The sequence below is a fragment of the Equus caballus genome, chromosome 1 (genome assembly GCF_041296265.1).
Source record: "Equus caballus isolate H_3958 breed thoroughbred chromosome 1, TB-T2T, whole genome shotgun sequence".
Taxonomy (NCBI): Eukaryota; Metazoa; Chordata; class Mammalia; order Perissodactyla; family Equidae; genus Equus; species Equus caballus.
The window spans coordinates 184,426,928-184,454,119 of record NC_091684.1 but is presented as its reverse complement, the minus strand read 5'-3'; the positions used below and the strand labels follow the sequence as shown (position 1 = coordinate 184,454,119).

Sequence of the window (27,192 nt, the reverse complement as noted above, 5' to 3'; positions counted from 1 at the left end):
CTCTAATTTTTATTATTCCCCTCCTTCTGCTGACTTTGGGCTTTGTTTATTTTTCCTTTTCCAGTTCCATTAGGTGTAGTTTAAGATTACTTATTTGAGATTTTTGTTGTTTGTTGAGGTAGGCCTGTATTGCTATGGCTTTCCCTCTCACAACTGCTTTTGCTGTATCCCATAAGAGTTGCTATGTTGTGTTTTCATTTTCATTTGTTTCCAGTTATTTTTTGATTTCTCCTTTGATTTCTTCATTGATCAAATGGTTGTTCAGTAGCATGTTGTTTAGTCTCCACATATTTGTGACTTTCCCAGCTTTTTTCTTGTAGTTGATTTCTAGTTTCATAGCATTGTGGTAAAAAAAAATGCTTGATATGATTTCAATCTTCTTAAATTTATTGAGGCTTGCCTTGTTTCCCAACATATGGTCTATCTTTGAGAATGTTCCATGTGCACTTGAGAAGAATATGTATTCTGCTGTTTTTGGATGAAATATTCTATACATATCTATTAAGTCCATCTGGTACAGTGTTTCATTTAAATCCACTATTTCCTTGTTGACTTTCTGTCTGGACAATCTAACCATTGATGTCAGGAGGGTATTGAGGTCCCCTAGTATATTGTGTGCTGTTAATTTCCCCCTTTAGGTCTGTTAACAGTGTTTTTTATATACTTTGGTGCTCCTGTGTTAGGTGTATGTATATTCATAAGTGTTATGTCCTCTTGTTGGAATGTCCCTTTTATCATTATATACTGCCCCTCTTTGTCTCTCATTGTTTTTATCTTTTTTTTAAATGCTTTTTGGTGAGGAAGATTGGCACTGAGCTAATGTCTGTTGCCAATATTACCTTTTTTTCTTTTCTTTTCTCCCTCAAGCCCCAGTATATAGTTGTATATCCTAGATGTAGATCATGCTTGATCTTCTATGTGGGATGCGCCACAGCATGGCTTGATGATCAGTGTATGCATCTGTGCCCAGGGTCCAAACTCGTGAACTCTGGACCCCCAAAGTGGAGCATGTGAACTTAACCACTCAGCCACGGGGCTGGCCCCATGACATTTTTATCTTTAAGTCTGCGTTGTCTGATATAAGTATGGCAACACCTACTTTCTTTTGCTTGCCATTTGCTTGGAGTATCAACTTCCATCCCTTCCTCTGAGCCTATGTTTTCTTTAGAGCTAAGATGTGTGTCCTGGAGGCAGCATATTGTTGGGTCTTGTTTTTTAAACCATCCAGCCACTCTCTGTCTTTTGACTGGAGAATTCAATTCATCTACATTTAGAGTGATTGGTGATATATGAAGGCTTAATACTGCCATTTTATCTCTTGTTTTCCAGTTGTTCTATATTTCCATTGTTTCTCTTCCTTCGTATTTCTGACTGCCATTTCAGTTTGGTGGTTTTCTGTGATGGTTTTCTCATTATTTATGATTTGAGGTTCTGCTCTGATTTGTTGTTTAGTGATTACCATGAGGTTTGTATAAAAGATCTTGTAGATGAAATAGTCTATTTTCTGATAACCCTTTATGTCTATTAGGCTATGCAGGTTCCATCCCTCTCCTCTTCCCCTTCTGAGCTATTGTTGTCACAAATTATTCTGTTTTGTATTGCGTGTTTGTGACTAAATTGAAGGGTTTATAGTTATTTTTGATGCTTTCCTTCCCTCTATCTTTTATGTTATAATTAAGAGTTTGCTAACCTGTTCTGACAGAGAGCTGCAGTTTTCAGATTTTGTCTGTCTATTTATTTCCTTTCTCAAAGCTTTGTAGATCTTTGCCTTTTTGTTTCAGGTATGAGGGTCTCCTTCATCATTTCTTGTAAAGAAGGTCTAGTGGTGATAAACTCCCTCAGATTTTGTTTATCTAGGAAAGCTTTTATTTCTCCATTGTATTTGAATGATAGCTTCACTGGATAGAGTAGTCTTGGCTGAAAGTTTGTTTTTTGGTGAGGAAGACTGGCCCTCAGCCAACATCTGTTGCCAATCTTCCTCTTTTTGCTTGAGGAAGAGTGGCCTTGAGCTGACATCTGTGCCCTTCTTCCTCTATTTTGTATGTGGGTCGCCACCACAGCATGGCTTGATGAGTGGTGTAGGTCTGTGCCTGGGATCTGAACCCATGAACCCTGGGTGCCTGAAGCAGAGCACGCTGAACTTAACCACTACACCACCAGGCTGGCCCTTTGGCTGAAACTTTTTGTCTTTCAGTATTTTGAATATATCATTCCATTCTCTCCTACCTATAAGGTTTCTGCTGAGAAATCCACTGAAGGCCTGATAGGGGTTCCTTTGTAGATTATTTTCTTCTGCCTTGCTGCCCTTAATATTTTTTCTTTGTCACTGACTTTTGCCAGTTTTGATATTATATGCCTTGGAGAAGGTCTTTTTGTATTGATGTAATTAGGAGTTCTATTGGCTTAATGTACTTATAAGTTCAATTTTTTCATTAGGTTTGGGAAGTTCTCAGCTATTATTTCTTTGAACAAGCTCTCTGCTCCTTTCTCCCTCCCTTCTCCCTCTGGAATACCTATAATCCTTATGTTGCTTTTCCTAATTGAGTCAGATATTTCTTAAAGAACTTCTTCATTTTTAAAAATCTTAGTTCTCTCCTTCCCCTGAAGTATTTCTATATTTCTATCCTCTATATCACTAATTCTGTCCTTAATAATGTTAGCTCTATTTTTTAAGGATTCTGGATTATTTTTTGTTTATTATGTGTGTTCTTCATATTCAGAATTTTTTTTTTTTTTAGAGTTTCAATCTCTCTGGTGAAGTATTCCTTCTATACATTACTTTTATTCCTGAGCTCACTAAACTGTCTTTCTGAGTTTTCTTGTAACTCATTGAGTTTATAATAACTATTTTGAATTCTCTGTCACTTAGGTTGTAAACTTCTGTGACTTCAGGATTAGTTTCTGGAGACTTGTCATTTTCCTTCTGCTCTGAAGTGTTAACATAGTTCTTCATGGTGTTTGATGAAGTGATCCTTTGCTGGCACATTTGTGGTAGCATCAGGTCACAGATTCCACCTGCCACAGCTGGGTGGAAGCAGGAGCTGTGTTTCTGATTCCACCCCATCTGCTGGAAGTCATGTGGGTATGGCTGGTATGCATTTGCATGGGCTAGCCACAGCCATTCAGCAGGTTGCTTTTGTGGGGGTCGGGCCTCTGTGCTCAGTGGCTGGGTTGTGCAGGCATCGGCCAGCACTGTGCTTGCAGTAAGGTTTGGCTGAGCTGCTCCACTTGGTGAGTGGGGCACTTTCTTGGGGCCTGAGCTACAGCCACTTGGTGGGGAGCATTCCCAGTGGTGGGGCTGCTGAGGCATGGTGGGAGCTCCTGCAGTCTAGGCTGCCCCTCTGAAGGCATTTGTGCTTGTGTGCTGGCCTGCTGCTGTCCCCTCTTACAGTTGCACTGGCTGCCATGCTTGGTGGGTGGGGCTCCTTTGTGGGGGCTCAGCCGTGGCCACTCAGTAGGGAGCGTTCCCACTGGAGGGTTCACCAGCTTATGTTGGGCACTCTTGTAGGTCGGGCTACCCCTCCGATAGTGTTCACAGGCAGGCTGGCCTGCCCCTGCCTCCTCTTAGAGTCCTGCTGGCTGCTGTGTGAGGCTCCATAACCTGGCTCACTGCTGCTGGGGAGGGGGAGGGGTGCGCTCACCTAGTTCCACTGCTTCCTGGGGATTTAGTCCATTCACCTTCAGATGTATAGCTGCGTGGGTCTCTCAGGTGTCCTGTTGTGCTGTGTGGGTATCCTCTGTTGGTTAATGAATGTCCGTTTAGTTGCATTTTAGAGGGGGAGAGAGAAAGGGAACAGCTCACTCCACCATGTTGCTGACGCCACTTGGCCTTTATGATTCTTTTTATCATAAGGAGGCTGCATAGATTCTGGAAATCATTTAGTTCAACACTTAGCTACAAGCAAATCCATATCCAAATCATCTCAGATTGGGAATGCTTATGTTTAAGAATCTGGAGTTCCCCCATGCTCCCTTAGTAATCTGTTCCTATATGTCATAGCAGAAAACTCTTGCATTTGATGACTTTTACTTCTACAGAGAGTTTAGAGACATTTTCAGCATTATATAAACATGACAGAGATTTTCTCTCTGTCTGTGTTTCCTAGTCTAGAATGTTCTCCCATGCCATTAGAGTTAGGACACGTGTGTAGATAAATATTCCAGAAATGAGAGTGGTGCTGGTGGGCAGTTAAGAGTAGACGAGAACACTGACAGTCTCATGCCAAAGATGGGAGCTAAGGAGGTGAACCAATTTGTCTTTACTTCTCTACTTTCCCTGATTACATATCTCCTTCTACCCTTGTGCTATACCTAGTAAGTTCCCTCACATGAACACCTAATCAAGAAGGCTGAACACTGATGCAATGCAATTTAAAGGAGAGCTGTGTTATACTAAGATATGTGGCCAACGAGGAGACCTAAATAACAAGGAAGACCCTGAGGCATAAAAAGTGGCTGGTCCAGATAACACGCTACTGTGGATTTCAAAGCAAATGAGGACAGAAACAACCAAAAGTCATGGGAAACTTCAGAGGAGAGAGGGAAACTTGCCTGAGGCCTGAGGCATGGAAACAGCAACTTAGATTAGACTCTCTACCTGAATTAGCAGATCCAGATTGGCACTTCTTTGGCTAGAATTCTCGGTCATGTGTACCTGAGTGGGTAGGATAGCCCCTGAAAAGGAAGGGAAATATCTGCATACCTCCATAAACCAGGGCTGAGTCACATAGGGAAGAATAAGAGGTTTTTCTTTTAAAAATTTAGATTAATTTTTCCTATGTTGAAGTCTAGCTCACGCTGAGCCCTTCTTTGGACTTATCCATTGATCAGTGAACCAGAGGGGTGCAGTGGGCAAACTCTGGACTGATCTGCCTGGATCAACTCTGTCTCCCCAGTAGCTACTTAAGAGCTGTGTGAATAGGAGCAAAGTACTGAACCTATTAAGTTTCACAATCTGCAAAATGAGCATAATAATAATAGAATATAAAGTTTGAACAATGCCTGGTACAGAGGAAGTTTTTAAATAATGTTGTGCAGATTAAATAGAATAAGTATAAAGTGTTTGGCACAGTGTCTGCTGCAGTCAGTGTTCAAGAAGTGTAGTTCTGCTACTATTTTTGCTGTCAGTGACCACAAGAATGACACTAAAGAGTGGCAGATAAAGTGACGGAGATGTCAGGAAAGTTCATGTGCCAAGGTCACAGAAAAAATGGATAGAAATATAGTGACCTGCACTGAGCAAGACTTAACATCTTGGATCTGTAACTAAGGGAAAAGAAAGAAGCATACAATGGTAATAAATTAGGGGGAGATTAGGAGTATGGAGAAATTGTCATTGCTGTTTCTTTGTATTTGTGTTTATTGTGTGGTGGTGGGGTGATTATCAGTTTTATTTGAATGTTTTATAAGCTGTTAGATTTATTAACTGAGAAGAAGCAGATAAATAGGGATGTTATTCAGCTGTGTCACGTCATGGCTTCTCACAGCTCTTTCCCTAACTTTCAGGCAAGGTTAATTAACGAGGGAAGTTCACTGTGGAGGAGGAGGGGAAGAGCTGGATCTGTTGGGTGATTCATCTTCTTGGGGGAACAGTGGATGAATCAACTCTCCCATCAGCAGTTCTGGGGAGAGGACTGAGGCACTGGATGGAGACTTTCATGTATCTGAAGAAAGAAGTCCTGCTGGGGCATGTCAGAGGGGTATGATCACTTTACCACGGTATGATTTGATGGAAACTGGAACAGCTCCTAAATCTTTTCCAATCCTGGATGTTAAGCGTTGTACCTTTTAATATTTTGTTTTAGAAGGCCCCTTCTTATAGCAAGGTGTCTTTAATCCTAAGCCCACGAAGCTTCAGAAACACTCTTCTTCCGTATGTCTTCATGGTGGTCCCTTCTCCTAGGTGACGTCACCTCCTCAAGGAGACCTTCTGTGACCCTTCTATCTAAAATGGTCCCCACCAGCACCCCCTCACAGTATCTTGCTTCACTCTCTGCATAATAATGTAGCCTAGCGGGTAAGTACATGGGGGTGTGGAGTCAGACTCCCAGAGTTCAAACCCCGGCTCTCCACGTGCGATGCTGGGTACTCCGGTTAACCCCTCCAGCCTTAGTTTCTTCATTTGTAAAATGGAAACAATGTAAATACTTTCCTCTAGGATTGTTGTGAGGGCTACCAGACATAAACCGTACCATGCTCAGCACATCACAGTGCACATAAATGTTAGTTGTTGTTATTTTAGCCTTCATCACTCTCTGAAATCATTTCCTTTATCTATTTACTTGTTATCGTCTGTCTCTCCTGTTAGAATGTAATCACTATGAAATCAGGGACTTTTTATCGTTCCATGCTGGGTTTCCAGGCTCTAACACAGCCTCCATGATAGGAGCTCAATAAATATTTATCAAATGAATGAATGAACGTTCTATCAATATTTAAGAAATTAGCTTGTACAGTTTCAGGTTATGTGGCAAAAACAGCTTTCTTGAGGTACCAGTATGGCAACAGAAACGGAATCCAAGCTTGCTCTTGCCTAGACTGAAACTCAAACTATTTCTCTGTATTACTCTTTTACCAATACATCTCAGTTTTTCGCAGATCCAAAATTTTGCAGAGCTTTATGATCTCTAGTTTGTCATGTGAAATAATTTGTTTTTCAACAAGGTAGATAATCTAATGTTATTGAATTATACGAAATATTGCTTTTTCAAAATATACCTCACCTCTCCCAGTCTTCTTCCCTCCTGGGATATGCCCCCTACAAACCAGTAAAAACCATTAAAAATGAAGAACAAATTTTGAAAGACAGCAAAGCAATCGTTGAAGGGAAGCCTGTGGCTTCTAAAAGCTGGAATGCAAAGAATGCATCTTTCTAGCGTTAAAACGACAATAACCGCAACACCTATAGTTTGCTTACAGAATTCCAAATTTGCTAACGCTACACAGCTAGCAACCAATAAATGTGTTGTGTTCAGAGAGGCAGGAAAATACAGAACAGTCCTAAGGATAGAGTTTGTTTTTTCCTCCAGCACATCACTTTGTAACTGCAGGCAGAGCTGCCCAGGTGCCTTGCCTTTGCTTCGAACCCTGTTAAAGGTTAAGGATGCTCCACATGTGCCTTGCTGACTGTAGACAGCTCAGCTAAAGGTCGTTCATGGAAGGGCCTGCTCCCCCACCTCCTTTCTTTTTTTTCTGAAGAATTCATGTCAAAGAAAGTGCCTTACTCTGACTTTTATGCAGCTGTTAGTCTCCTGACGACTTATATAAGGTTTTTAAGGCCCGATGATGACTGTTACCATCCCTGACAATGCCATGGTCACCCTAAAGAACTGAGCTGTCAGAAGCTCTGTACTCCAAAATTGGGAAAGTTTTATGCTGGCTACATCTACAGTGCATTCCACTTCTGTCTGCCCTCCCACATATAATAAATATTGTTTGAGAGACTGGTTAGTGTGTTGTAAAACTGATAAGATTCAGGTTGCCAAAGGCATTTCATAAACTTCATAGGTCTTAATTTATGTTGCTATAGTAACTGAAATGTTGGACTTTCCCAAGATTAGAAGGCTTTTATATCCTTAACCTTAAAATGATAATAATGTAGATTATGACTTCAGACTTGGTCTTTGCTGTTGTGGGAAACATATACTCTGTATGTTGAGTATTCTAGGAATGCTAAGGTATGACTGAGTGTTCAATAATGTAATATCAATATTAAGATTTCTGACATCCACCCTGATTTTCTTATCTATGTGTATGAATCTCAGTGCCCAAGGTGTTATTAAAATGGACAGTCTTTCTCTAAAGAGAAAGAGGGAATTTGAAGGGGGACGTGGGAAAAGTGGAATTCTTAGAGAACACTCATCTCAAGGACTAATGTGAATTTGGCTCACCTTCTTCATCAAAGTGAATTTCTAGCATGTGCTGAAGCACTTGGTGCATTATTAACAAGTGTTTTAAGAAAAGACACTGTATTGAGGCGTTTAGTGCACCAGCACTGTCTGCAGTGAGAAGGAGAGTTGTAGTCAATCCCCTACCTTGAGACAGGAAGATAACTAAGAATCCTATGGGCAGCTCAAGACCACATGTATTAATTACATGGACCCAAAGTGGCTGGGACACTGGGTGCAAATGACCCAGGATTGACCTGAGACAGAAATCTCTCCCCTCCCAGAGGCCAGCTTACCTTATATCCTGATGATTTGATGTGCACACCGCGTTTGGTCAGAGTAGATTTCATTCGGATGAAAAAGGAACGCTCAAGGGTGTTGTCAGTGGTTAGCAGACTGGGGCTGGTCGACTCCACTGAAGAATACAAAAATACATACACACATGATTTAGATCTCCACACAGCCCCGCACAGCTATGCTCAGGTGCAATCCTTGAGTTCACTAAATATAAATGACTGATGGGTGCTAAGAGCGTCGTAATCAATTTACCTCATTTAGAAAATGTTTACTTTGCGGAAAATAAAAAAGAAAAATTAATGAATCCAAAGTAACTCCATTCCAGTTTCTAGCAAAAGCTTTTCAGGCCTTTTAACTTCCTGCAGCATGGGGTCTAATAGTCAGTAGGTAATTGTAGACACCTTGAGGCTTGGCCAGTGCACATGGAGAGAATGGTCATGAAAAAGAAGGACCCCATAGATTTATGGGGTCAACCAAGACTCAGGCAGAGACACTTCTCACGAAGGGTAAGGTGACTTGCTCTTTGTTCTTCCTGAGAATTCCTTCTCAGAACTCCTAGTTCTGAGAGCCACAGAACCATCAAGGTTGGCATTCTGGTCAGTGTCCTTGCCCTCCTGAGTTGGTTTCCTTCATTGTAGGGAATAAGAAGCATGAAGATTTTTCAATGGACTCAAGATAGGGAGCTGAGAATGAGGTATTCAGACAGAAACAAACAAAAACTACTCACAATATCAATTTCCCCCTCCTGTCACAAATGGCAGCTTGTCTCCTGCCCTCATCTGAATAGGAAGCAGTCTCCGTGTTTTCACGTCTCTGCTTCTGATTCGAGAAAACAACAGTCTCCTCTCTTAAGCAAGATAATTACTCTTTCCCTTGACATGTTTTTAGACTAAGTAGAATACTTTTTACTTATGAAACTTAAAATGGTAGTTTGCAGTCCTACTGACCTTAAAAATACCTTTATGCGAACAGGCCAGAAGGCAGTGTAAATTTCTTTTCTTCAAAAACAAGCCTCGAAGATATTTTTTAAATGTAAGTATTTTCCTGAAAAGAAATTAATTTGGGGTTTTTGAAGCCTAATAAATCCTGTCTAATTTCACGCTTCCAAAATAGTCCTTTAAATTTTTTCTTATTGTAAAGTAAAATAAATATGTCCAACAACAAAACAGGATTTCTTTTGAGCAGCCCTACACTAACACTAATTTTCTCTAGGGTAGAGGTAAAGAAAAACATGTAATAAAGAGATTTAAGAATTAAGTATAAGTGAAAACGACTGTTAAAACACAAAGAAAATTAGGCAAAACAGGCTTTTAAATTATGAAATGTATTCCATATATTTCCAAGGGAAGGAAATATCTATTTTTTATATTAAACTTGATGCTTGGATGAAAGAAGAATGAGAGCTGCTATAATAACAGAAACCGTGCTCTTTGTGGTCTGGCTTTCCTTGTATCATTCTTGTCTTAATATGACTATATTTTCCTTTATTTATGGCATTTCTATTCTGGGGTGATGGAACTACCGACAAGTGTCCCTCTCTTACGTGTCTCTCTTAAGATTTCCTTTTTTTTTGTTTTAGAGAGCATGGATCTAATGTCATTTTAAATGTACAGCTTTTTATCACTCGAGGGAAAAGCAGAGCCATGTTATATTTAGTACTTTCATTTCTTCTGATTAAATATGAATTACTATGAAATTTTTCTCATCATCTAACACGCCATAATACGCCAACAGCTTTTTAATACACTATATAAGCACAAACTTCTGCTCTAAGAGTTTAATTTGCCCCTCTAATCCAATCACATCAACCTTATTTCTCTTATCAGAGATTCCCATTTTGAATTAAATGAGCTCATTAGTTTTAATCAAAAGCAGAGAGATCAAAACTTAAACGTAAATGCTTTAGATCAGAACTGTCAGTCAGCCGTGCAGTTCTATTTTACTAAAACACAAGATCAGAGACCCTTAGAACCAATTTTTTCTCGTAAGGGATGCCGAGAGCTTGAAGATGCTATATCCCTTTTTTTTTTTTCCTTCTCAAGGACAGATTATACATTTAAGGTTAGACTTAATTTATAGCAGGTTTTCATCCTGGAGGAAATGGAAAAGTATGCCAATCTACTGTTGTCCCTTTCACATTTATTGGCACTGGTCCTCGGAGACTTGAACTAACGTGAAGCCATCAGAATCCACACCACAAACTCAGCCTTAAAAATTCAGCTCTGTTCAGCAAGATTGTGTTTGCAATAGCTGAGGGAAAACGAACTTCCCAGAGAAGTGAAGTATGTTTTAGGGCTATGGGCCTGGATACTCTGACCCAGGAAGGAAGGAACCACCTAGCTGTAGAAGGGTGAGGAATTCAGGCATCAGTAGAAATTATTATTGATTTCAGTATATGGAACTGCACAGTCAAACACTTAGTGTGCACATTAGAGACCACAGCAAGGGCACTTCCCGCTGGGTGACAAAATGCGAGACACAAGCTTTGCATGATCTGTGGATGCCCAACACTGCGTCACGCCCTGACTGAGGCGGTGAGTACGGCACCCCCATGTGTTACAACAGTAATTGCCTAAACATACAGGGGCGGCATTAATTAAACCCAGGACAACTGGTGTGAGAGGAATGCTAAGGTCAGGTTTTGCCCCATTGAAGCTGAGATTTAAAAGCTAAACTAGTCCTCAAGCTTTATTTCAAGAGCATGAGGGTATGGGAGGTAGTGGAGAAGGAGGGGGTGTGGCTTAGAAAGAGTCTGATTTCTGATGAAGATTTCTGCTTTAATTCCATATGGCTTTCTAGCTGTGAGGACAGGGGCAGAAGTAACGTGCCACGCTGTCTGTTTCAAAGGGACAAGTAACAAACTCATTCACAGCACACATGCACACCATGGCCGTGTTTCCTCAGGGCTAGCAAATACACTTTGGTTATCCCGGCTCTGACAACGGTGTCTCTCATCTAAAAAGACGTATGATCTGCAGATGATGGATAAGAGCACGAGCTTTAGGAGTTTGCAAAGTGTCTCAGGTGAGAAGCATGGATTTTGATGAAGGTCCTACTGGAAGAGAGCATAGAAAGCTTGACCTTGGTGATGTGCGACATGACTGTGGCACTGAATGGAGAAAGGCCGTGTGTGCGTGTGCGTGTGCGTATATGCACAGTGGGGTGTGTGAAGAGAAGACGTAATAGTGAGAAAAGCATCCTTAGGACAGGTGCTCTATAAAGACAATGGAAACTGTCTATGCCAAAGAAGCATTTTAAAGGGCTTTCTAGATATCAGATGCTTTTCTGTCAACTTTTTGAGGAAGGCCATGATTGCTGAAAGCTCTGACAAAAATTCTGGGATTCACAGAAGTTCTACCTTCTGCCTGAGACACAGGAGAAATTTATGGGTAAAACTAGATGAAGTGGTCAAAGCCCAGATGTGGCTGGTTTTGACCTACGACTTATAAACAACGAGCTGAAAAACAAACACAGAAACAAGACCTACACAACGAACAGCTAGATAAAGAAATAGACTCTTTTGCTGAATCTCAAGGGCCTCAACTTTTTAATAAATCTAAATGATCTCATCACTTGAAATGTCAGTTTTTGCATATTTTGTAAAATTTACAGAACAATTTATAGCAAAAGTTGTAATAATTTTTATGTTGGCAAATGCTACCATAACGTGAAATCGTATCTGCATTATTCCACATCTGTTTACGATTCCCTAACTGGTATTGTAGTTGCTGCTTCCTTGTCATTATGTGGGAGCAGGACGCGGTGGGGAAGGTGGGGAAGGAGGACGTGGCGGAGAACCATCTGGCTCTCACTGGGCAATCCCAGGGCCAGGTCTATTCTGAACACTGTCACTGTTCTCTCCAGGGTCCCCACAACTGTATGGGGACATAGCATAAAGGGGGCCTTTCTTTCTTTACACTTCAAATGTTTTCAATGCAATTCTAGCGTCAGAACCCTCCAACTGCCACCAAATCCTCATGTGTGAGGCAGAGAAAAGAAAAATTAAGTTTTGAGAAAACTTTGTTACTCCTCAATCGTGAACAAAGTATTTTTCCTTTTAAAGGAGAAGCAGAGTTGGGGTAAGTCATTAAGACAGGAAGTTAAATATATTCTTTGCCCACTTTATTGCCTAAATGACGCTTTCCTTTTTCAGATGCTCTGTGCACACAGGATAAACCAAAGTGCAAATAACCAAAATGACTTTCACAAGACAAAGGAGGAGACGTGGGTTCATTCTGCAATTATCTTGATAAAGCCAAACTGTTTCATTGGCACCTGCTGTTAGCCTTGTCGGATACTGATGTACTGTAGGACTTCAGAATGAGTATGTGTCAAGTATGTGGTAAGTTGCTTCTCTTCTTACAGGAGTTTTCCTCTATTTCCTCAGCCACTTGGAAGTTAAGTATAGTCACCTGGCTTTCTGTGGCCAATGAAATGTGAGCAAAAGTCACGTGTCACTTCCAGGTGGACTTTTCGAGAAGAGCCAGCCATGAGGTGCTACTTTCTCTTTCCCTCTGCCATGGTGACTATCAACATTTCAGATAGTAGCTGCTCCATCAACCTGGGTCTTAGAATGAAGACAATATGGATCAGAACCCTCAGCCAACCCTCACAGAAATAAATCTTTGTTGTAATTTGTGGATTGTTTTTTACTGCAGCATAACAGCTCATAATGACTGATACAAATAGCTAATCTTTGTTATTATATAAAAAGAGTCGGTATGTTGTCCAAGTGTCCATATGTTGATCATGACTATGTTGTCCATAGTCAGTGGCAGAGCACACAGACATGACATGTTTATCTGATTGCAAGGGTCATGATGGTCTTACAGTGTTAAAATACGCTGTTCTGACAGTTGCTTTTATCCTCATTTTATCTTTTATACTAGGTATTCCAGGGCAGCAGCGCTCAGACAGGTCTAACTTGATCCACTATAGCAGCTGGCACGGCTCCTTGAGCCCAGAGCAATGATTATATATATACATATACACATATATACATATATATTTACATATATTTAATATATTTAATAACTAATATTCATTAAACATTGAATTTAATGTAATAAGATCTTCCTGACCTAGTTTCCCAATAGTAGGCCAAGCATGGCAAAAATAAGTCTTTTCTCACAGAAATTGTCCCAGTGGATTTTATGTTTATCCAGGATGACAACTGAGATAATTATATGCCGCAAATTCTTCAGTACTCCTCCTTCCAAAAGATAGAGCCACTTCGTCTCCCCTTGGTGTGGGCTAGGCTTGGCGACTGACTTCTAATAAATAGCACAAGGGGGAATTGGCCCTCGGTCATAACAGGCACAGTGGCTTCCTTGTTGCTGCTTCCTGGGTCATTCACTCTGATAGAAACAACTGCCATGTTGTGAGGACACTTGAGCAGCCCTATGGAAAGGCCAGTGTAGCTAGGAACTGAGGCTTCCTGCTAACAGTCACATGAGTAAGCTCAGAAGTGGCTCCTCCTGTCCCAGTCAAGCCTTCAGGTGACTATGCTCTGACTGACATCCCCATGGCAACCTCATGAGAGATCTTGGGCTAGCACTACTCAGATAAGCTGCTACTGAATTCCTCATCTGTAGAAACTATGTGAGATATCTTTGCTTTTTTTAAGCTGTCAGTAGTTGGGGTAATTTGTTATGCAATGACAGATAACTAATACAACATCCATGTAGAACCTCTTTTCTGAAAAATCATAGCCTTGTTTTGATATGTGACAACCATGTACGTGGGTAAAACTCGTGTGATAGTGAAAGGAATGCATAGTGAGAAGGACTGTCAGTACCTGGTGAATTCACATATGCAAGGAGCACTAGCTGCAATGCTGATTTTTGTGAGCAAGTTCTGTGTTTTCAAAGGTAAACGCTCAATTATTTTTTAAAATGTGCAATTTGCAAAAGATGCTATCAACAGTGGCATCTACAAGACTGTGAGATCTTGAAAGGCGGGCCTTGCTTGCCTTTTGTTGTATCTATTTCCTGCTCTTCTCCAGCTTCCCTCATGCCCCAAGTGCCTAGGACTGTGTTTTATGTAAGGAGGTGCTCAGTGTGCATGCTTATTAAAGTAACATTCAGATGCTTTCATTTAAGAATTATTCACTTTTTTTATTCACTGCCATTCTCTCACACCAAACATCTTGTCCCAAGAAATCTTTTTTTGTTTTTTTTTTTTAGGAGAGGGAATCATTATGTCCTCGTATTCATCTCTAAGGAAGCATTTTCTGCAAAATGTTATTTTGAGAGTCATGAACCAGTGGGTTTAGTAGTTAAAGGAGGATTGGCTTGGTTTTCCCCAGAACAAGAGAATACTTTGTTCTCTGTCTTTTAAGAGTTGTTTTTCATCCCACTGGCCTGGCCTCCACCATGTCCTAGGGCAACTCTGAAGGAGGTAATGGCCCTGAGTAGACTGGACTGAGATCCTTGCCCTTTGGATGTCATGCAAATGCAGTTCCAGCCATTACACTGTGGCTCAGCAATCAGGCTCTATCACCTTCGGTGCTTGCTCTGGAGTATGACAAAGTGGCCAAATTTATTTAAGTCTCATCAGGGCTGACCTGCTCCCACTCCATTGTGAGTCTTCAGCTTTGTTTAGAAACTTGTGAATCATTAAGTGAAACTCTAGATCATAGCTGTGAAAATAATTGTCATTCAATAATGAGGTAATAGTTACTCCTTCAGAGTAACATTAAAAATAATTCACCAAAAAAAAAAGAGGAAAAAAATAATAATCTGCCAATCCATGCCACCTGTCAGCACAAACTCCCCGGCAACATCCACCTGCCTGGGATGAGAATCAGAAGGCATAAGGCTGCCTTTCAGGTTTCCTGCGCCTGGCAGGGGTTGCTACTTGGTGCGGCTGTCCCCTGAGGGAGGAGAGGAGAGCGTTCCTCTGCCGCCTGCTGCGCCGCAGTCAGTGTTCAGCTGATACCACTCTGGGGAAATATACACAGTGTCAGAGTCAAGCTGCTACCAGTGGGTGTTTCTATACACAACTACTAAGCAATAGGAAAGTTCAAGGGGAAAAACTGGGTATTGTAAAGATAGCCGTTGAGAGTACATGACATCCAACGTGACCCATTCTGCAGCAGGCTGCACACTCCACAGAACATGCCATATGAATACTGCAAGCGAGTGTTTTAAATCTTATTGGAGACTCCCTATAAATGTGGCCACTTGAGGGATCTATTCTGGGAGAAAAATATAGCACGTCCTCCCGGGATGCTGCTTGGATTCCATTACCAATATTGCGTATGGGATCGAGTGTGGCAATGCTTTTATCACGACTATAAAGTGGTTACGAGCCAATTCCTCATATAAAACATATTCAATAACATTGAGGGTTTTTTTTCCTTTTCTGCTTCCTTTTTTTATTTCCTCCTTTTCTTTTCTTTCCTTTTCCTTTTTTTTTTAACGACAAACATGATGTCAGACAAAGGGCATCAGGACTTAGTCTTTGTAGTACAAAACAAAATAACAATACATAAACACCTTTGTGAAGGCAGCTCGAAACCCCATGTTTTCTATTAAAAAGTCATGTTCAATCTTCGCTGTTGATAGAACCGAATAGCTAACACAGAGAACATTGTATATCAGAAAGGTCAATAGTTATTATGAGCTACAAATATATTTTTTTCCATCCTTCAGGCTGTTTAGCGCATATCACAGCATGAGCAGCTGTCTTCTTTAATGCTTTTAAAATTAGAATCCCAAAGAGGAAGAAAAAATTACGGTTGCAATGATTGCTCTTTGCTTTTGTAAGTTTACTTTAATATACTATTTTATATACATGAATCTTCCATGCAGCCTGTCCATGGGGCAGTAACTGGTTGCCAGTATCGAGTTGAACTGCCATGTTTATTTTTTCAGCATTCTGGCCAAATCTCCATCTTAGGCACAGATGTTGTGGATATACTATATTTTAAAAAAGAGTTCTGTAGAGAAGTCTGGTTCCAGAGACACTCGCAAACACACACATATGCATCCTGCCTTTTCATTGCTTTAAAGCTATATGGCTAACTACAACAATGCCATGTGATGAGAAACAATTATGCAGCACTGGGGGAGGAATCAGGCAGTGATTCAAACTATTGATACGCAAAGTATCACTCTCCGTGTGCAGGCCTGGGACTGAGAGCGCACCTTCTAAGTTTTTAGAGGTTGATCTTCTGCCTGTCTCTGGAACTCCTTGCCCTTACTCAGCACATGGCCCTAAAAGACAGTATGAGTATTTTAAATGGCACAGATAAACACACATCAGATGTTTCATTATAGCTCCCTTAATTTCTGTTCAGTTACTTAAATTAAATACTTACTGAGTATCTATAATGAGCTGGGACCATTTATAACAGCGCTTATATTTTGGAGGGGGGAAATACACAATAATTTCTCGAAGTGATTAATGCCATAAAGAAGAGCAATCAGAGTCAGGGGCTAGAGAATGATGAGGGCCACATTTCAGTTGGGTGGTCACGGGGGCCTCTCTGATGAGATGGCATCTGAGAGCACTAAGTCATGTGGATATCTGGATGAAGATACCAAGCAACACCTCTGTGCTCACGATTCACGTTGTAACTTTATGACTCCACATTGGGAAAAGGCTTACAGGAAACTATTATTTGGATAGATATGCACTAGTGACAAAGAAATTCTAGAGATGCTACCCTTTGTACTTCTGTCCAAAATTAAAGTGACACACTAAAAACAAATAATTTAACATGTAGGAAACTAAGGGAGGAGTTAACAGACAGAATTGTACCCAGAGATGTTGTCAATTCTTTGGGGACCTCCAAAGAGAGCAATTTCAGTAGGAAAGTGGGACAAAGATTGAGTAAATAAACGATACATGTCTCTTTGGTGAATTTTGGTGATAAAAATAAAGAGACCTGAGTATGTTTACTGATTGAGGGGACTGAGCTTAAAGTTGTCTACACTGGGAATGCTAACTGAAAAATTTAAAGGCTAAGGGATAATTTAATAAGTAACCAAGAAAGAGATGTGAGCCTCTGAAATGGGGAGGAAGGAGGACCTGAGAGAAAAAAGGGAGAGGGGGAGGGCTAGCGAGAGAGAGGAGTATGATGGGAATGGCATTGAACAACTTAATCTCGGTAGAGTGAAGGAGTTGGAGAAGGAGAGGATTTTGAGAGTGAAAAAGAGCTATGGAGCAGTCCACGTGGGAAAAACAACTAGGATCAATAGAAAATAAATAATAAGATTGCATAGTGGCTAGAGCTCCATGGCTGACATTTCAGAGCACTAATTTTCTAGGGTATCCTAGTAATAAGGGCCTTGTGGTTTTTCCGGGCAATGCTCAGGACAGTGGGTTTTCCCAGGGATGGGAGCTGGCACAATGGGAATGAAAGAAAGTCAACAGAGTGCGGGATTCCCAAGGGTTAACAGACAAGGAGGTGAATACTGACAGTGATGAGCTGGGGAATAGGAAAAGATGACAGGGCATGGGGGAGGGGGGCAGTGGTGACATGGGTAAGGCAGCCAATAAGGGGAGCTTCGTTCAGAGAATGGTTTGTGAGAATGTTATCTATTGCTTTTAAACAAGTTTATGTTTATATCTCTATTTCTTCTATGTTCATAGAAAATTTGGAAAATATGAAAAAGTATCAATAAGAAAATAAAAAATATTCCCAGAAAGCTTATCAACCAGTTACAGTCACTATTAACACTGATGTGTTTTGTTGTAGTCTATTTGCTATTTATTCATATATTTATTTCAAAATTGGGATCACACTTGTGTCTCCTGAATTTTTTAATGTTAAAAAGCCATAGCTTATTATGTGATAATTGCTATACTTTTATTAGACACTTTTTGGGGGATAAAAGTGTTGGGGCTCTAGAGGCTGTGGCTGCAAATTAGCTTTTTTTTAAATTTAAAAGAAAGTAATTATCTGCTTTGCCCATATCAGTACATCACTTTCAAACATACTCTTTTTGCTGGCTGTGTAATGTTCCACTGCATGGTGATGAATTTCTTTGAAATTAATCTTCCTTCAATTTTATTATTATTTCTTAGGGTGGATTTCTAGAAAGAAGTATTACTGGGTAGAGCATGAGGTTTTCTTTAAAGCTAATATGTACAAATTGATTTCCAAACAGTGCTGTATCAGTTTATGTTTATCAGGAATGTTTGATGGTGTTCATATTGATTGCCATCTTAAAATATTTGTTCTTATTTGTTAAAAAATATTAAATTAGCAGAAGATATGGAGAGCATACTTTACTGGGGTCTCCCTAAAAAGCAATATGTACAAACATCTCTCATGTTTAATTTGCATTTTTATTTCTAATGAAGTTGAATAATGTTTTGATACATATTTATTGGCCATTTGAATTTTTTTGATGAATCATATATTTAATCCTCTATTTTCCAATTGAGTTTTCAGTGTTCTTCTTATCAATTTGAATGAGATACTTATAAATATCTAGGATATTGTCTTTGACATATTTCTTGCAAATATTTCCCCATTTGTTTGCCTTTTACTTCTGTTTATGATGTTTATTGACACATATATGTTCTAAATTTTATATGGAGAAGTCTATACATTTTTCTCTTTGTAACTTCTTTTGTTGCTCTTGTACCGTAGAAAGTTTTTCTCAATTTTTTTGAACAGATATTTGGCATCTTAAAAATGAAGCATGGTTAGGGGGCTGGCCCGGTGGTGCAGCGGGTAAGTGTGCACGTTCCACTTCTTGGCGGCCCGGGGTTCACTGGTTCAGATCCCAGGTGTGGACATGGTACCGCTTGGCAAAAGCCATGCTGTGGTAGGCGTCCCATGTATAAAATAGAGGAAGATGGGCATGGATGTTAGCTCAAGGCCAGTCTTCCTCAGGAAAAAGAGGAGGATTGGTAGTAGTTAGCACAGGGCTAATCTTCCTCAGGAAAAAAAAATGAAGCATGGTTAAAGGTCAAGCATGATCATGCCAATGGGTGGCTAAAGGCAAGCCAAAGAAGGAGTTTTTGAGCTTTTCAGTCAAGGAAGTGTGTGTGGAATAGTTACCCATCCTGGAAACTCTCCCTCTGGCATCTGCTGGCCTCCTTGAGGAGCCTGCTGCACAGGAAGGCTGCAAAGCTCGAGCTGACACCATGGAGGAAGGTGGGTGAGTGATGTGGATGTTGACAGACAAGGGCATTGAGAACAGGTAAAGAACGCTTTTTTTTTTTTAAGAGGAAGTTTTTAAGTGATGATGTTAGGGGCAATGGTGCGGAAGTGGCCATGGGAGCAAAGTATGATGACCACTCCTCTTTCACACTGGGGAAGTCAGAAGCATAGGAACTGTGGCCTCTTTGAGAGTTTCGGGAATAGTGGCCTCCCAAGGAGAAGGACTGCAATAAGGGTGAAGAGGCAGAAGCAGGGCTTGTGGAAAAGACGGTTGCTCCAGGAGAGTTTACTCCTAATCAGGGTTCCCAGACAGAATACAGGACACCCTGTTAAATCTGAATTTCAGATAAACAATGATAGGTTTTTTTTTTAAAGTATAACTCAAATATTGCATATAAATTTCTAATTTCACTGGGAATCCTGTATTTTTATTTGCTAAATCTTGCAACCCTGCTCCTAGAAGAATGACGACTCTCCGCGGCACAGAGGAAGGGTTCTGCGTGAGAGCAGTCACGTGGTTAACAGCAGCGAAGAAGGGAGGAGTTTAGAAGATTGGCCTGAGACGCATTTGTTGGACAGAGAGAAAGTTCTAAATGGCCAGAACTTTCTTACTGGAGAGTGTTAGAGAACTAAGCAATAATTGAATATCCAAGTGAATGTTGGTGTGATAATACAGCTTTTTCAAATTTGCCTTCTCAGATATGGGGTCTAAGCACAGCGGTGAATTTGTCTTTTCCGGTGTGAGTGTGTGTGGTCTGGGGGTGGAGGAGAGCCTGGGTTGGCAGGTCTCTACAAATATCTCCTGAGCCAGTATCTTCTGCTAAATTATTATTTTTTATCATATAGGAGGAAATTGAGCAGCTAGAATTTGTTGGTTTTATTATGGCTCCATTCCAGCACATCTGAAGTGGTTATTTTTCAAAACCTTTTTAGTTAGAAGTACTGTATTAAATCCATCATCAATAAAGGAATGAGGGTTATTCATTGGAGAATATTTTTAGTAACATTATTTATACTTTGCAATAATTTACAGAAGTCAAAAATGGGAGATAACCCAATTAATTATCTATATATGTTATTTTGCTATTGAATATCTATTTTTGACATCTTTAATTAAGCAAATTTTCCTTTCTCTTATGATCCCAATAAGTTTCAATGACCACTGCTCCATCTTAGTACCTAAACAAAGTCTTCTAATCTTTTGCCAGAAGTAGCCCTGCTTTACTGTGAGGAAGACAAGGCTTCATCATTATGATCTTGGTCAGCTAATATATGTGTAGGCATCATAATATATAGGAAGGGATCATTTCTATGTCTGAACTTGATGTTAGGTCATTTGTATATTTTCTTCGAGGCTATGCATAATCTTCCCAAGTGGTAGGGATAAAAATGCAGTCATTTTTAATGACCCCATTTACATAGTTTGCAGTTAACCTTGCTGTAGAATTACCTTCTTGTCTTCAATTTAAAAAGATAAAGGCTATTGCTAATGGTGATGGGGAAAACGGGGTAGAAGTGGCCTTTTCTCAAACTGGGTGCAAAGCAAATTTGTTCATACTGATTACTGCCCCTTTCCCTGCTTCACATATAGCGCTCTAATGATGTACTTGCTATTATTAACATCAGTACTTTAGCATTATATCAGATGGCTTCTGGGTCTGAATTGAATATTCCATGATGCCAAATAAATATTTTAAAAACGGGCACCACATATTCCTTGTTGCCTGCAAGCTGAACGCCCCCACTGCCTTTGTCATAATTGTTTTGTGGGTAATCCTCTCACCTGCAGGGACGCCAGGTATTTATGGTCGCCCTTGCTCTGAGTCTTCAATTATTTGACCTTACATGAGAATGAATCCATCTATAACAGTAGGCTATCCCTTGCCCATTTCTCCATTTTATCATTGCACTTATTCCTTACAAACTCCATTTACATATCATTAGTAAAGTTCTTAGTATTTTTCAACAGCTTGAGAAGCTGTATTTTAGAAATGACATAAAGGTTCAGATTATATACCTGGAGAAGATGCCCCTGTCGTGAGGCTTATCCTCACGTTTTACTGAAAGCTATGAGCTGCGTTCTTCAGTTTCCTCTTTCATCATTTCAGTTACAAGCAAAACCAAACACATTCAAATAAGTATCCCTAAGATAGTAAATGATTTATACATAAAGTGCTTGAGATTGAGTACTCTTTTATTCTGTAGAGACTTCAGAATATTTTCCACTCGTACAAATAATGCACAGGTATTGTAAGGATTACCAATATTAATTATTTACATGGGAGATATTGATTTTACTTTCTTCTGGTTTAAGTGTTATATATTATTTTTTGGTGCTAAAATTATTTCATATTCTTTAAATTATGAACACCTAATATACCTGACAAATTAGTTCATATCTAAAGTATCAGCTAAAACATTTAAAGTCACCCTAGAAAAGTCTTTATTCTGAAAGCTGTGTCTTGTCCTTCAAAGTTTTTTTGTTGATACTAATAACCAACATCTACAGTCCTTTCTCTAAAAGTGGAATGCCTCTCCCTGACCAGGCGAAACAGCAGTGTGTACGTAATTAATTTAGGGGAAGACAGAAGTAGTTTTAAACGGGAAACAAGGGCAAAGAAGAAATTATCTTCCTACCAAGAGAGTTAGTTCACTTTAAAAAGTATATTCTCTCTTACACAATTTGAAGTCTAACATTTTAGGAGATGCGTGTAAGGCCAAAAACAAAATTATCAATAAAAATTCTTGCTCTTTGACAATTATTTTTCTTTCTCTTTTTTGGCTTATTGAGGAAGAAAGCAAGCAAGCATTTAGATACATGCAGAACATGTAAGTAATCTCAGTAAGGTGATATTCTTGGGATTTTCCATATTTATGTATTTTTTCCTACATTGTATTTTCACTACCCAAGAGCCCTGGCTGTTATTTTTTTCCCGAAGTCTGAAGATCACCCCACGGATTAACAAATGATTGAGGATTCTCTCTTAAAAGACTCTTTAAAAAACTGTCAGAATCAGCCTGAGACAAAGATTTATTATGAACTATTTAAAGGGCTTAATATATGTATCCCCAATGAGCCCTTGGAGCAAACTAAAAAGGAAGAGTGGAATTCTCAAAGAATAGGAAAAATTCTCCAATGCCCCACTTTCTTCACACCGTGATTACTGTTTACTCAAAGGATAAAATGCCTAACCTGTCACACAAAGTCTTCAGAAGCCACAGTCCTGCTGATGTACAGTAAAAACAAAACAATGAAGACCGACAGTAATGTGCTTGAGAAAGGCAGCTGTAATTTACTTTCTAACCTGTTCACTAACACACTAATGTGGCTACATCTTGTAGCAGGAGCTGATCCCTGACCCATGCAGCAATCAAACAACGATCCGAGTGTTGGCTGTCACAGAAGCTGGGACCGTCACCTTAATTATATGTTCCTGGATAACAAACCTTCTCTTAATGAGCAACTTTTCTCCTATGCGTATTGCAACTCACCCCTTCTGTCCTTGAAAAGGCCCATTGCAGATGACTGCAGTTGGAATTTGTGAAGCATATTCATAAGCATTCTTCCTAACAGGTAATAAATACTACCTGAGCAGGCTGTTTGCTTTATGAGAATGCCAAGACATAATTAAAATTATAGGCTTGCACTCCTGGGAGGCTCTAGAAAAGAATCGCTAAGGCTGAAGGCAAACTTCCCAGTGAACTTAGAACCAAGCTTTTCTCTTCTTATATTAGTAATAATAATAATAATCATTATTGTAATGACTATCTTCCTTTCTTTGGGATTTATATTTGGCAATGAGATTTTCTCCCCCCTTAATTGATACGATTTCTGCACTAGTGTTTCTTCTTCCTAGACATGGGATTTCTTTATTTATAAAGAAAATTACATTTATTTATAAAGAAAATCTCATTATAACATATTCAAATTCTGATATGATCTGCCGACAATGCCCCAACAATTGACACAGGCATATCGGGGGGTCTTACAGGAAGGTTTCACAGATCTGTGAGGAGAAATAGTGCCTCTCTATGGAAAGACCTTTAGCATTGAGGCCAAACAGCAAGGCTCTCTTAAATATAAAGATTTACTCCCCTAACGTCACGAGCTCAGTGCTGATTTGGGACTAGTCTATCAGCAAGGTGAATGGTACAGACTGATGACTCATTGGAGAGAGGGAAAGGACTTGGAGACCAAATTTTTTGGTTTCACTTTAGTTTTATTTTAACTTCCTTAAGACCTTGCTTCTTTTTCTTTTCCCTTCATATGAGTAGATATACTTTCTCTGTAAAACAGTTTTGGTAATGTATGGTAAGACATATAGTAATATATATAGTATTTAGAGAACTCTATTGTATTCACTTTAAATTGCCATGTGCAGCAGAATACATGAACTAATCCAAGTAAATCCCATCGCTTGTCACATGATGAGCACTCAGTAAATGTTAGCTTTTACGGCTGTAGTTGGTGTTGCTAATATCTCTGCAGGTGGGTTCTTAACATCTATTTTTAGGATTACTGGGTGGATTAAGGTGGAGGAAAGGATGGTAAGGCTCTGTAATCCCCTGGGTGCCAGAGCAGAAGATCCTATCCTGGAATAACAACACTGGTGCCATTGGGCAGGATCATGGCTACAAACATGGAGAGCAGTGTGTGGCGTGGGGGTTGGACATGTGTCTTGGTATTAGGAAGCCTGAGTTCTAGGTTTGGCTTAGCAATCAAATAGCTCTACACTGTTAAGTCAGTCCTGTATCTCTCATCATCCATTTCCTTATCCCTACGAAGGGCACAATTTTACTTCTTACCTAACATCAGGAAGTTGTTGGAAGAATCAAATAAATCCATATGAAGGAAAGGTTTGATTAATATAAGTTAAATTTGAGCAGGCAACATTTGTTGAGCACTTATGAGGTAGCTGGTTCTGAAATACCATATCAAACGTGAATCTGATTAACATTGGAAAAAACAAAGTAGCTATAGACATGGTACTATTTTGTCCTCAAAATTCATATTTTCACTAACATTCTTGGTTGTGCTATTATCATCAACATGACTTCGGTTAAAATATTTTTAGGCTAATAAATTTCAGAAATGGATAGGAATCGTGAACCTGACTACAAGATGGTAGAAAAATTTTACAGTCACTGGTTTTACTAGAAAGTGCTACAGAATAAATGTGAACATGAGAAAATGCAAATGCAAAAAAGGAGAGTAGAGAATTAAACAGGGAATAAAAATGAGGAGGAAGAAAGATGTAAAGTCATAAGAAAGAAACTCCAGAGAGGAGGCTGTAAGATCATTACAAAGGACAAAGAAGGATGAGAAAAACACGTAGAAATTATATGGATGAAGCAGCAATCAAAGGTACAAAACAGGAACCTGGGAACATCGAGAAAATCAGGGGGAAAAAGAAGAAAGCAAGGAATAGGAGTGCTATTCTTACAACCAAATCACAGGTTTGGGTTTGCAAAGCAGCTGCTGGTTCTGGGTTGCAGGCGCCAATGACCTATGCTTTCCCCAGGCCTAAAAAACTGAAAAAGTATGACTTAAGACATACTTGGGTATTTATTTTTTTAAAATAAACATAACCATTACAAAAGCAGGTATCTCCAAATTTGCAACATTATGATATTAAATCCATATGCTGAGTGATAGGCTAGATTTTCTTAAGAGCCATTTTATTTTGTGCACACCAGCCTTGAGGTACAGGAGTCCGGATTAATGCCAGGTGATTTACATACACATTTAATTTACTTGTCACAACACTCTTTGAGATAAGCACTTTTATTTTTCCTGTTCTAAGGAGCATCCATTGTCTATGACCATGCACTCTAAAATACCCATTATTGCTTTATATCATGGCTCAAACTAAATCTAGATTTATTCATTGTAATTTACTTAGAAATCGTCAACTTTCTTTCATCTCTGCTGCAATATATTTCAAAGAGTCCTGGTGCATGAAAAGAAATGCCCGAGAATACTGACCAAAGGATAGTAGGAATTTGGAGTGATTTAATTTTTACTTTATTTTCCAGATTTTGTGAAATGTATACGTATAGAAATCTATCTCTAGGTACTTATGTTTGTGTATTTAAAGGGCTGGCGCTTGTACTGTTCACAACTTCCCTGGAATGTTCTGTTCAGCCTGCTCTGAGCAGTTCAGATTTCAGAGAAAAGTTGGTATTGTACATCAATAACTAGAGGCTGAACTTGTACCTTAGCAGAGAGGAGGAATCAGGATGCCTTGTAATGAACTCTAGGACTCCTTTCTATCTTTTGTCACCGAGGAAACTGGCTTTTCTCTCCTTATATATTTGACCATGATCAGAAGAAAAATGCCAGAGAATGCTTAGGTCATTTGACAATCCATAAGTTTACAGAAATCCTACAGCAGTTTTCAAACAGCAGCAATGGTTTCTCTGGCAAATCCCCTCTAATTACATCAACTTCCTTCTCCTCTCTATTCAGTGCTGGCTTCTAGTGCTGTCATTTTATGAACCATCCCTTTCCAGAAACCTGCTTTCAACATTTTTAAAGGTCATATTTTTGCCTTTAAACGTTTCATAACACATTCAACTATAACACAACTTTACAAAAGAATGAATTAAAAATCTAAAAATTATATATGGATATAAGAAATAAGAAAATGTTATGGTAGTGCTCTGCAGTAGATGGCAACTAAGGATGCATAGAAGGATAAAGACAAAGACAGTACGGGGAGGGGGGGAAGCCATAAGGAACACCAAAACCCAAAGGAAAGGTAAAGGAGAAGGGTGAGAAAGAGCGAGGGAGAACTCCAAAATATCAAAGAATAGAGTTCCACTTACATGAGGTCGCTAGAATAGGCAAGTTCCTAGAGACAGACAGGGTCATTGTGGTCACCAGAGGCTTGGGGAGGGGCAGACGGGGAGGTGCTGTTTAATGGGTAACGAGTTTCGGTTTAGGATGATGAAAAAGTTCTGGAGGTGGATGGTGGTGATGGTCGCACAGTGTGACTGTCCTTAATGCCACTGAACTGTATGCTTAAAAATGGTTAAAATGGTAGCTTTTATGTCATGTATATTTTACCACAAAAAAGAGGCTAGGACTTATGCTTTTGAAAAATGACAGGATACCAATGAGCAAAAAAAAAAAAAAGGAAGAAAAGAAAATAAATGTGAAAGTAGGAGTAAAGAAGGAAAAACAAGAAAAAGAAAATAGGGAAGAACAGAGAAACCAAGCATGGGAGGAATAGAAAACTATGGTTTCCATCAAGGCTGAGGGGAAATAGTATCTGGAGGACCACATGTCAGTGATTTATTTATTCATTCAACAAATATGTGTGAGTCACTTACACTCTGCAGGGCACTGGGGATACAGAAATGAATTATACAGATACTGTCCTTGGTTTCAAGGAGTGTCTGTCTGGTGATGGGTTACCAGATCAACGAGACATTGTCTTGACCTCAAGGAATTCATGGTCAGTACTTCTCTTAACTTTATTTCATAGATAAGTAAGTGCATTTAATGAGGTCCAGCCCTCCTCCAGTGCAGCTTTGGGATGGAAGCTGGAATTGTAGCCCAAGTTAAACCTACATTGGGCCTGGTGCACAAGCCCATTTGAGCATAGACTGAGAGAGCTAGATGATCTGGAACAATCTCCCCATGTGTAGCAAGAAAAATGATAGCAGAGGAAGACAAGCAATTTGCCCAGGTTTACCCCATTCCCTAGAAACAGAGTTGGGAGCACCACCAAAGTTTCCTGAATCCCAGCCCAACCCTCCTTTGGTTAATATAGATTAAAAAGATTGAAAGAAACCCCAAACCTATAGTCAGAACAATAAAGGTGATTCACACTGTTCCATCAAGTGCTAAGGACTTATTGAAATAAAGAAAATCGGAGAGGG

The 27,192-nt window shown here is 39.6% G+C and overlaps 1 protein-coding gene across 18 annotated transcripts in view; it reads right to left on the bottom strand.

Moving 5' to 3' along the window:
* The window catches only part of NPAS3 (neuronal PAS domain protein 3), an 829,192-nt gene that overhangs the window by 62,727 nt on the left and 739,273 nt on the right, over positions 1–27,192 (bottom strand). For all 18 annotated transcript variants that reach the window (XM_023623732.2, XM_023623740.2, XM_023623775.2 and 15 more), the window contains one exon: positions 8,183–8,301. In XM_023623732.2, the coding sequence (XP_023479500.1) occupies positions 8,183–8,301 (119 nt within the window). The remainder of the gene's footprint in view (positions 1–8,182; positions 8,302–27,192) is intronic.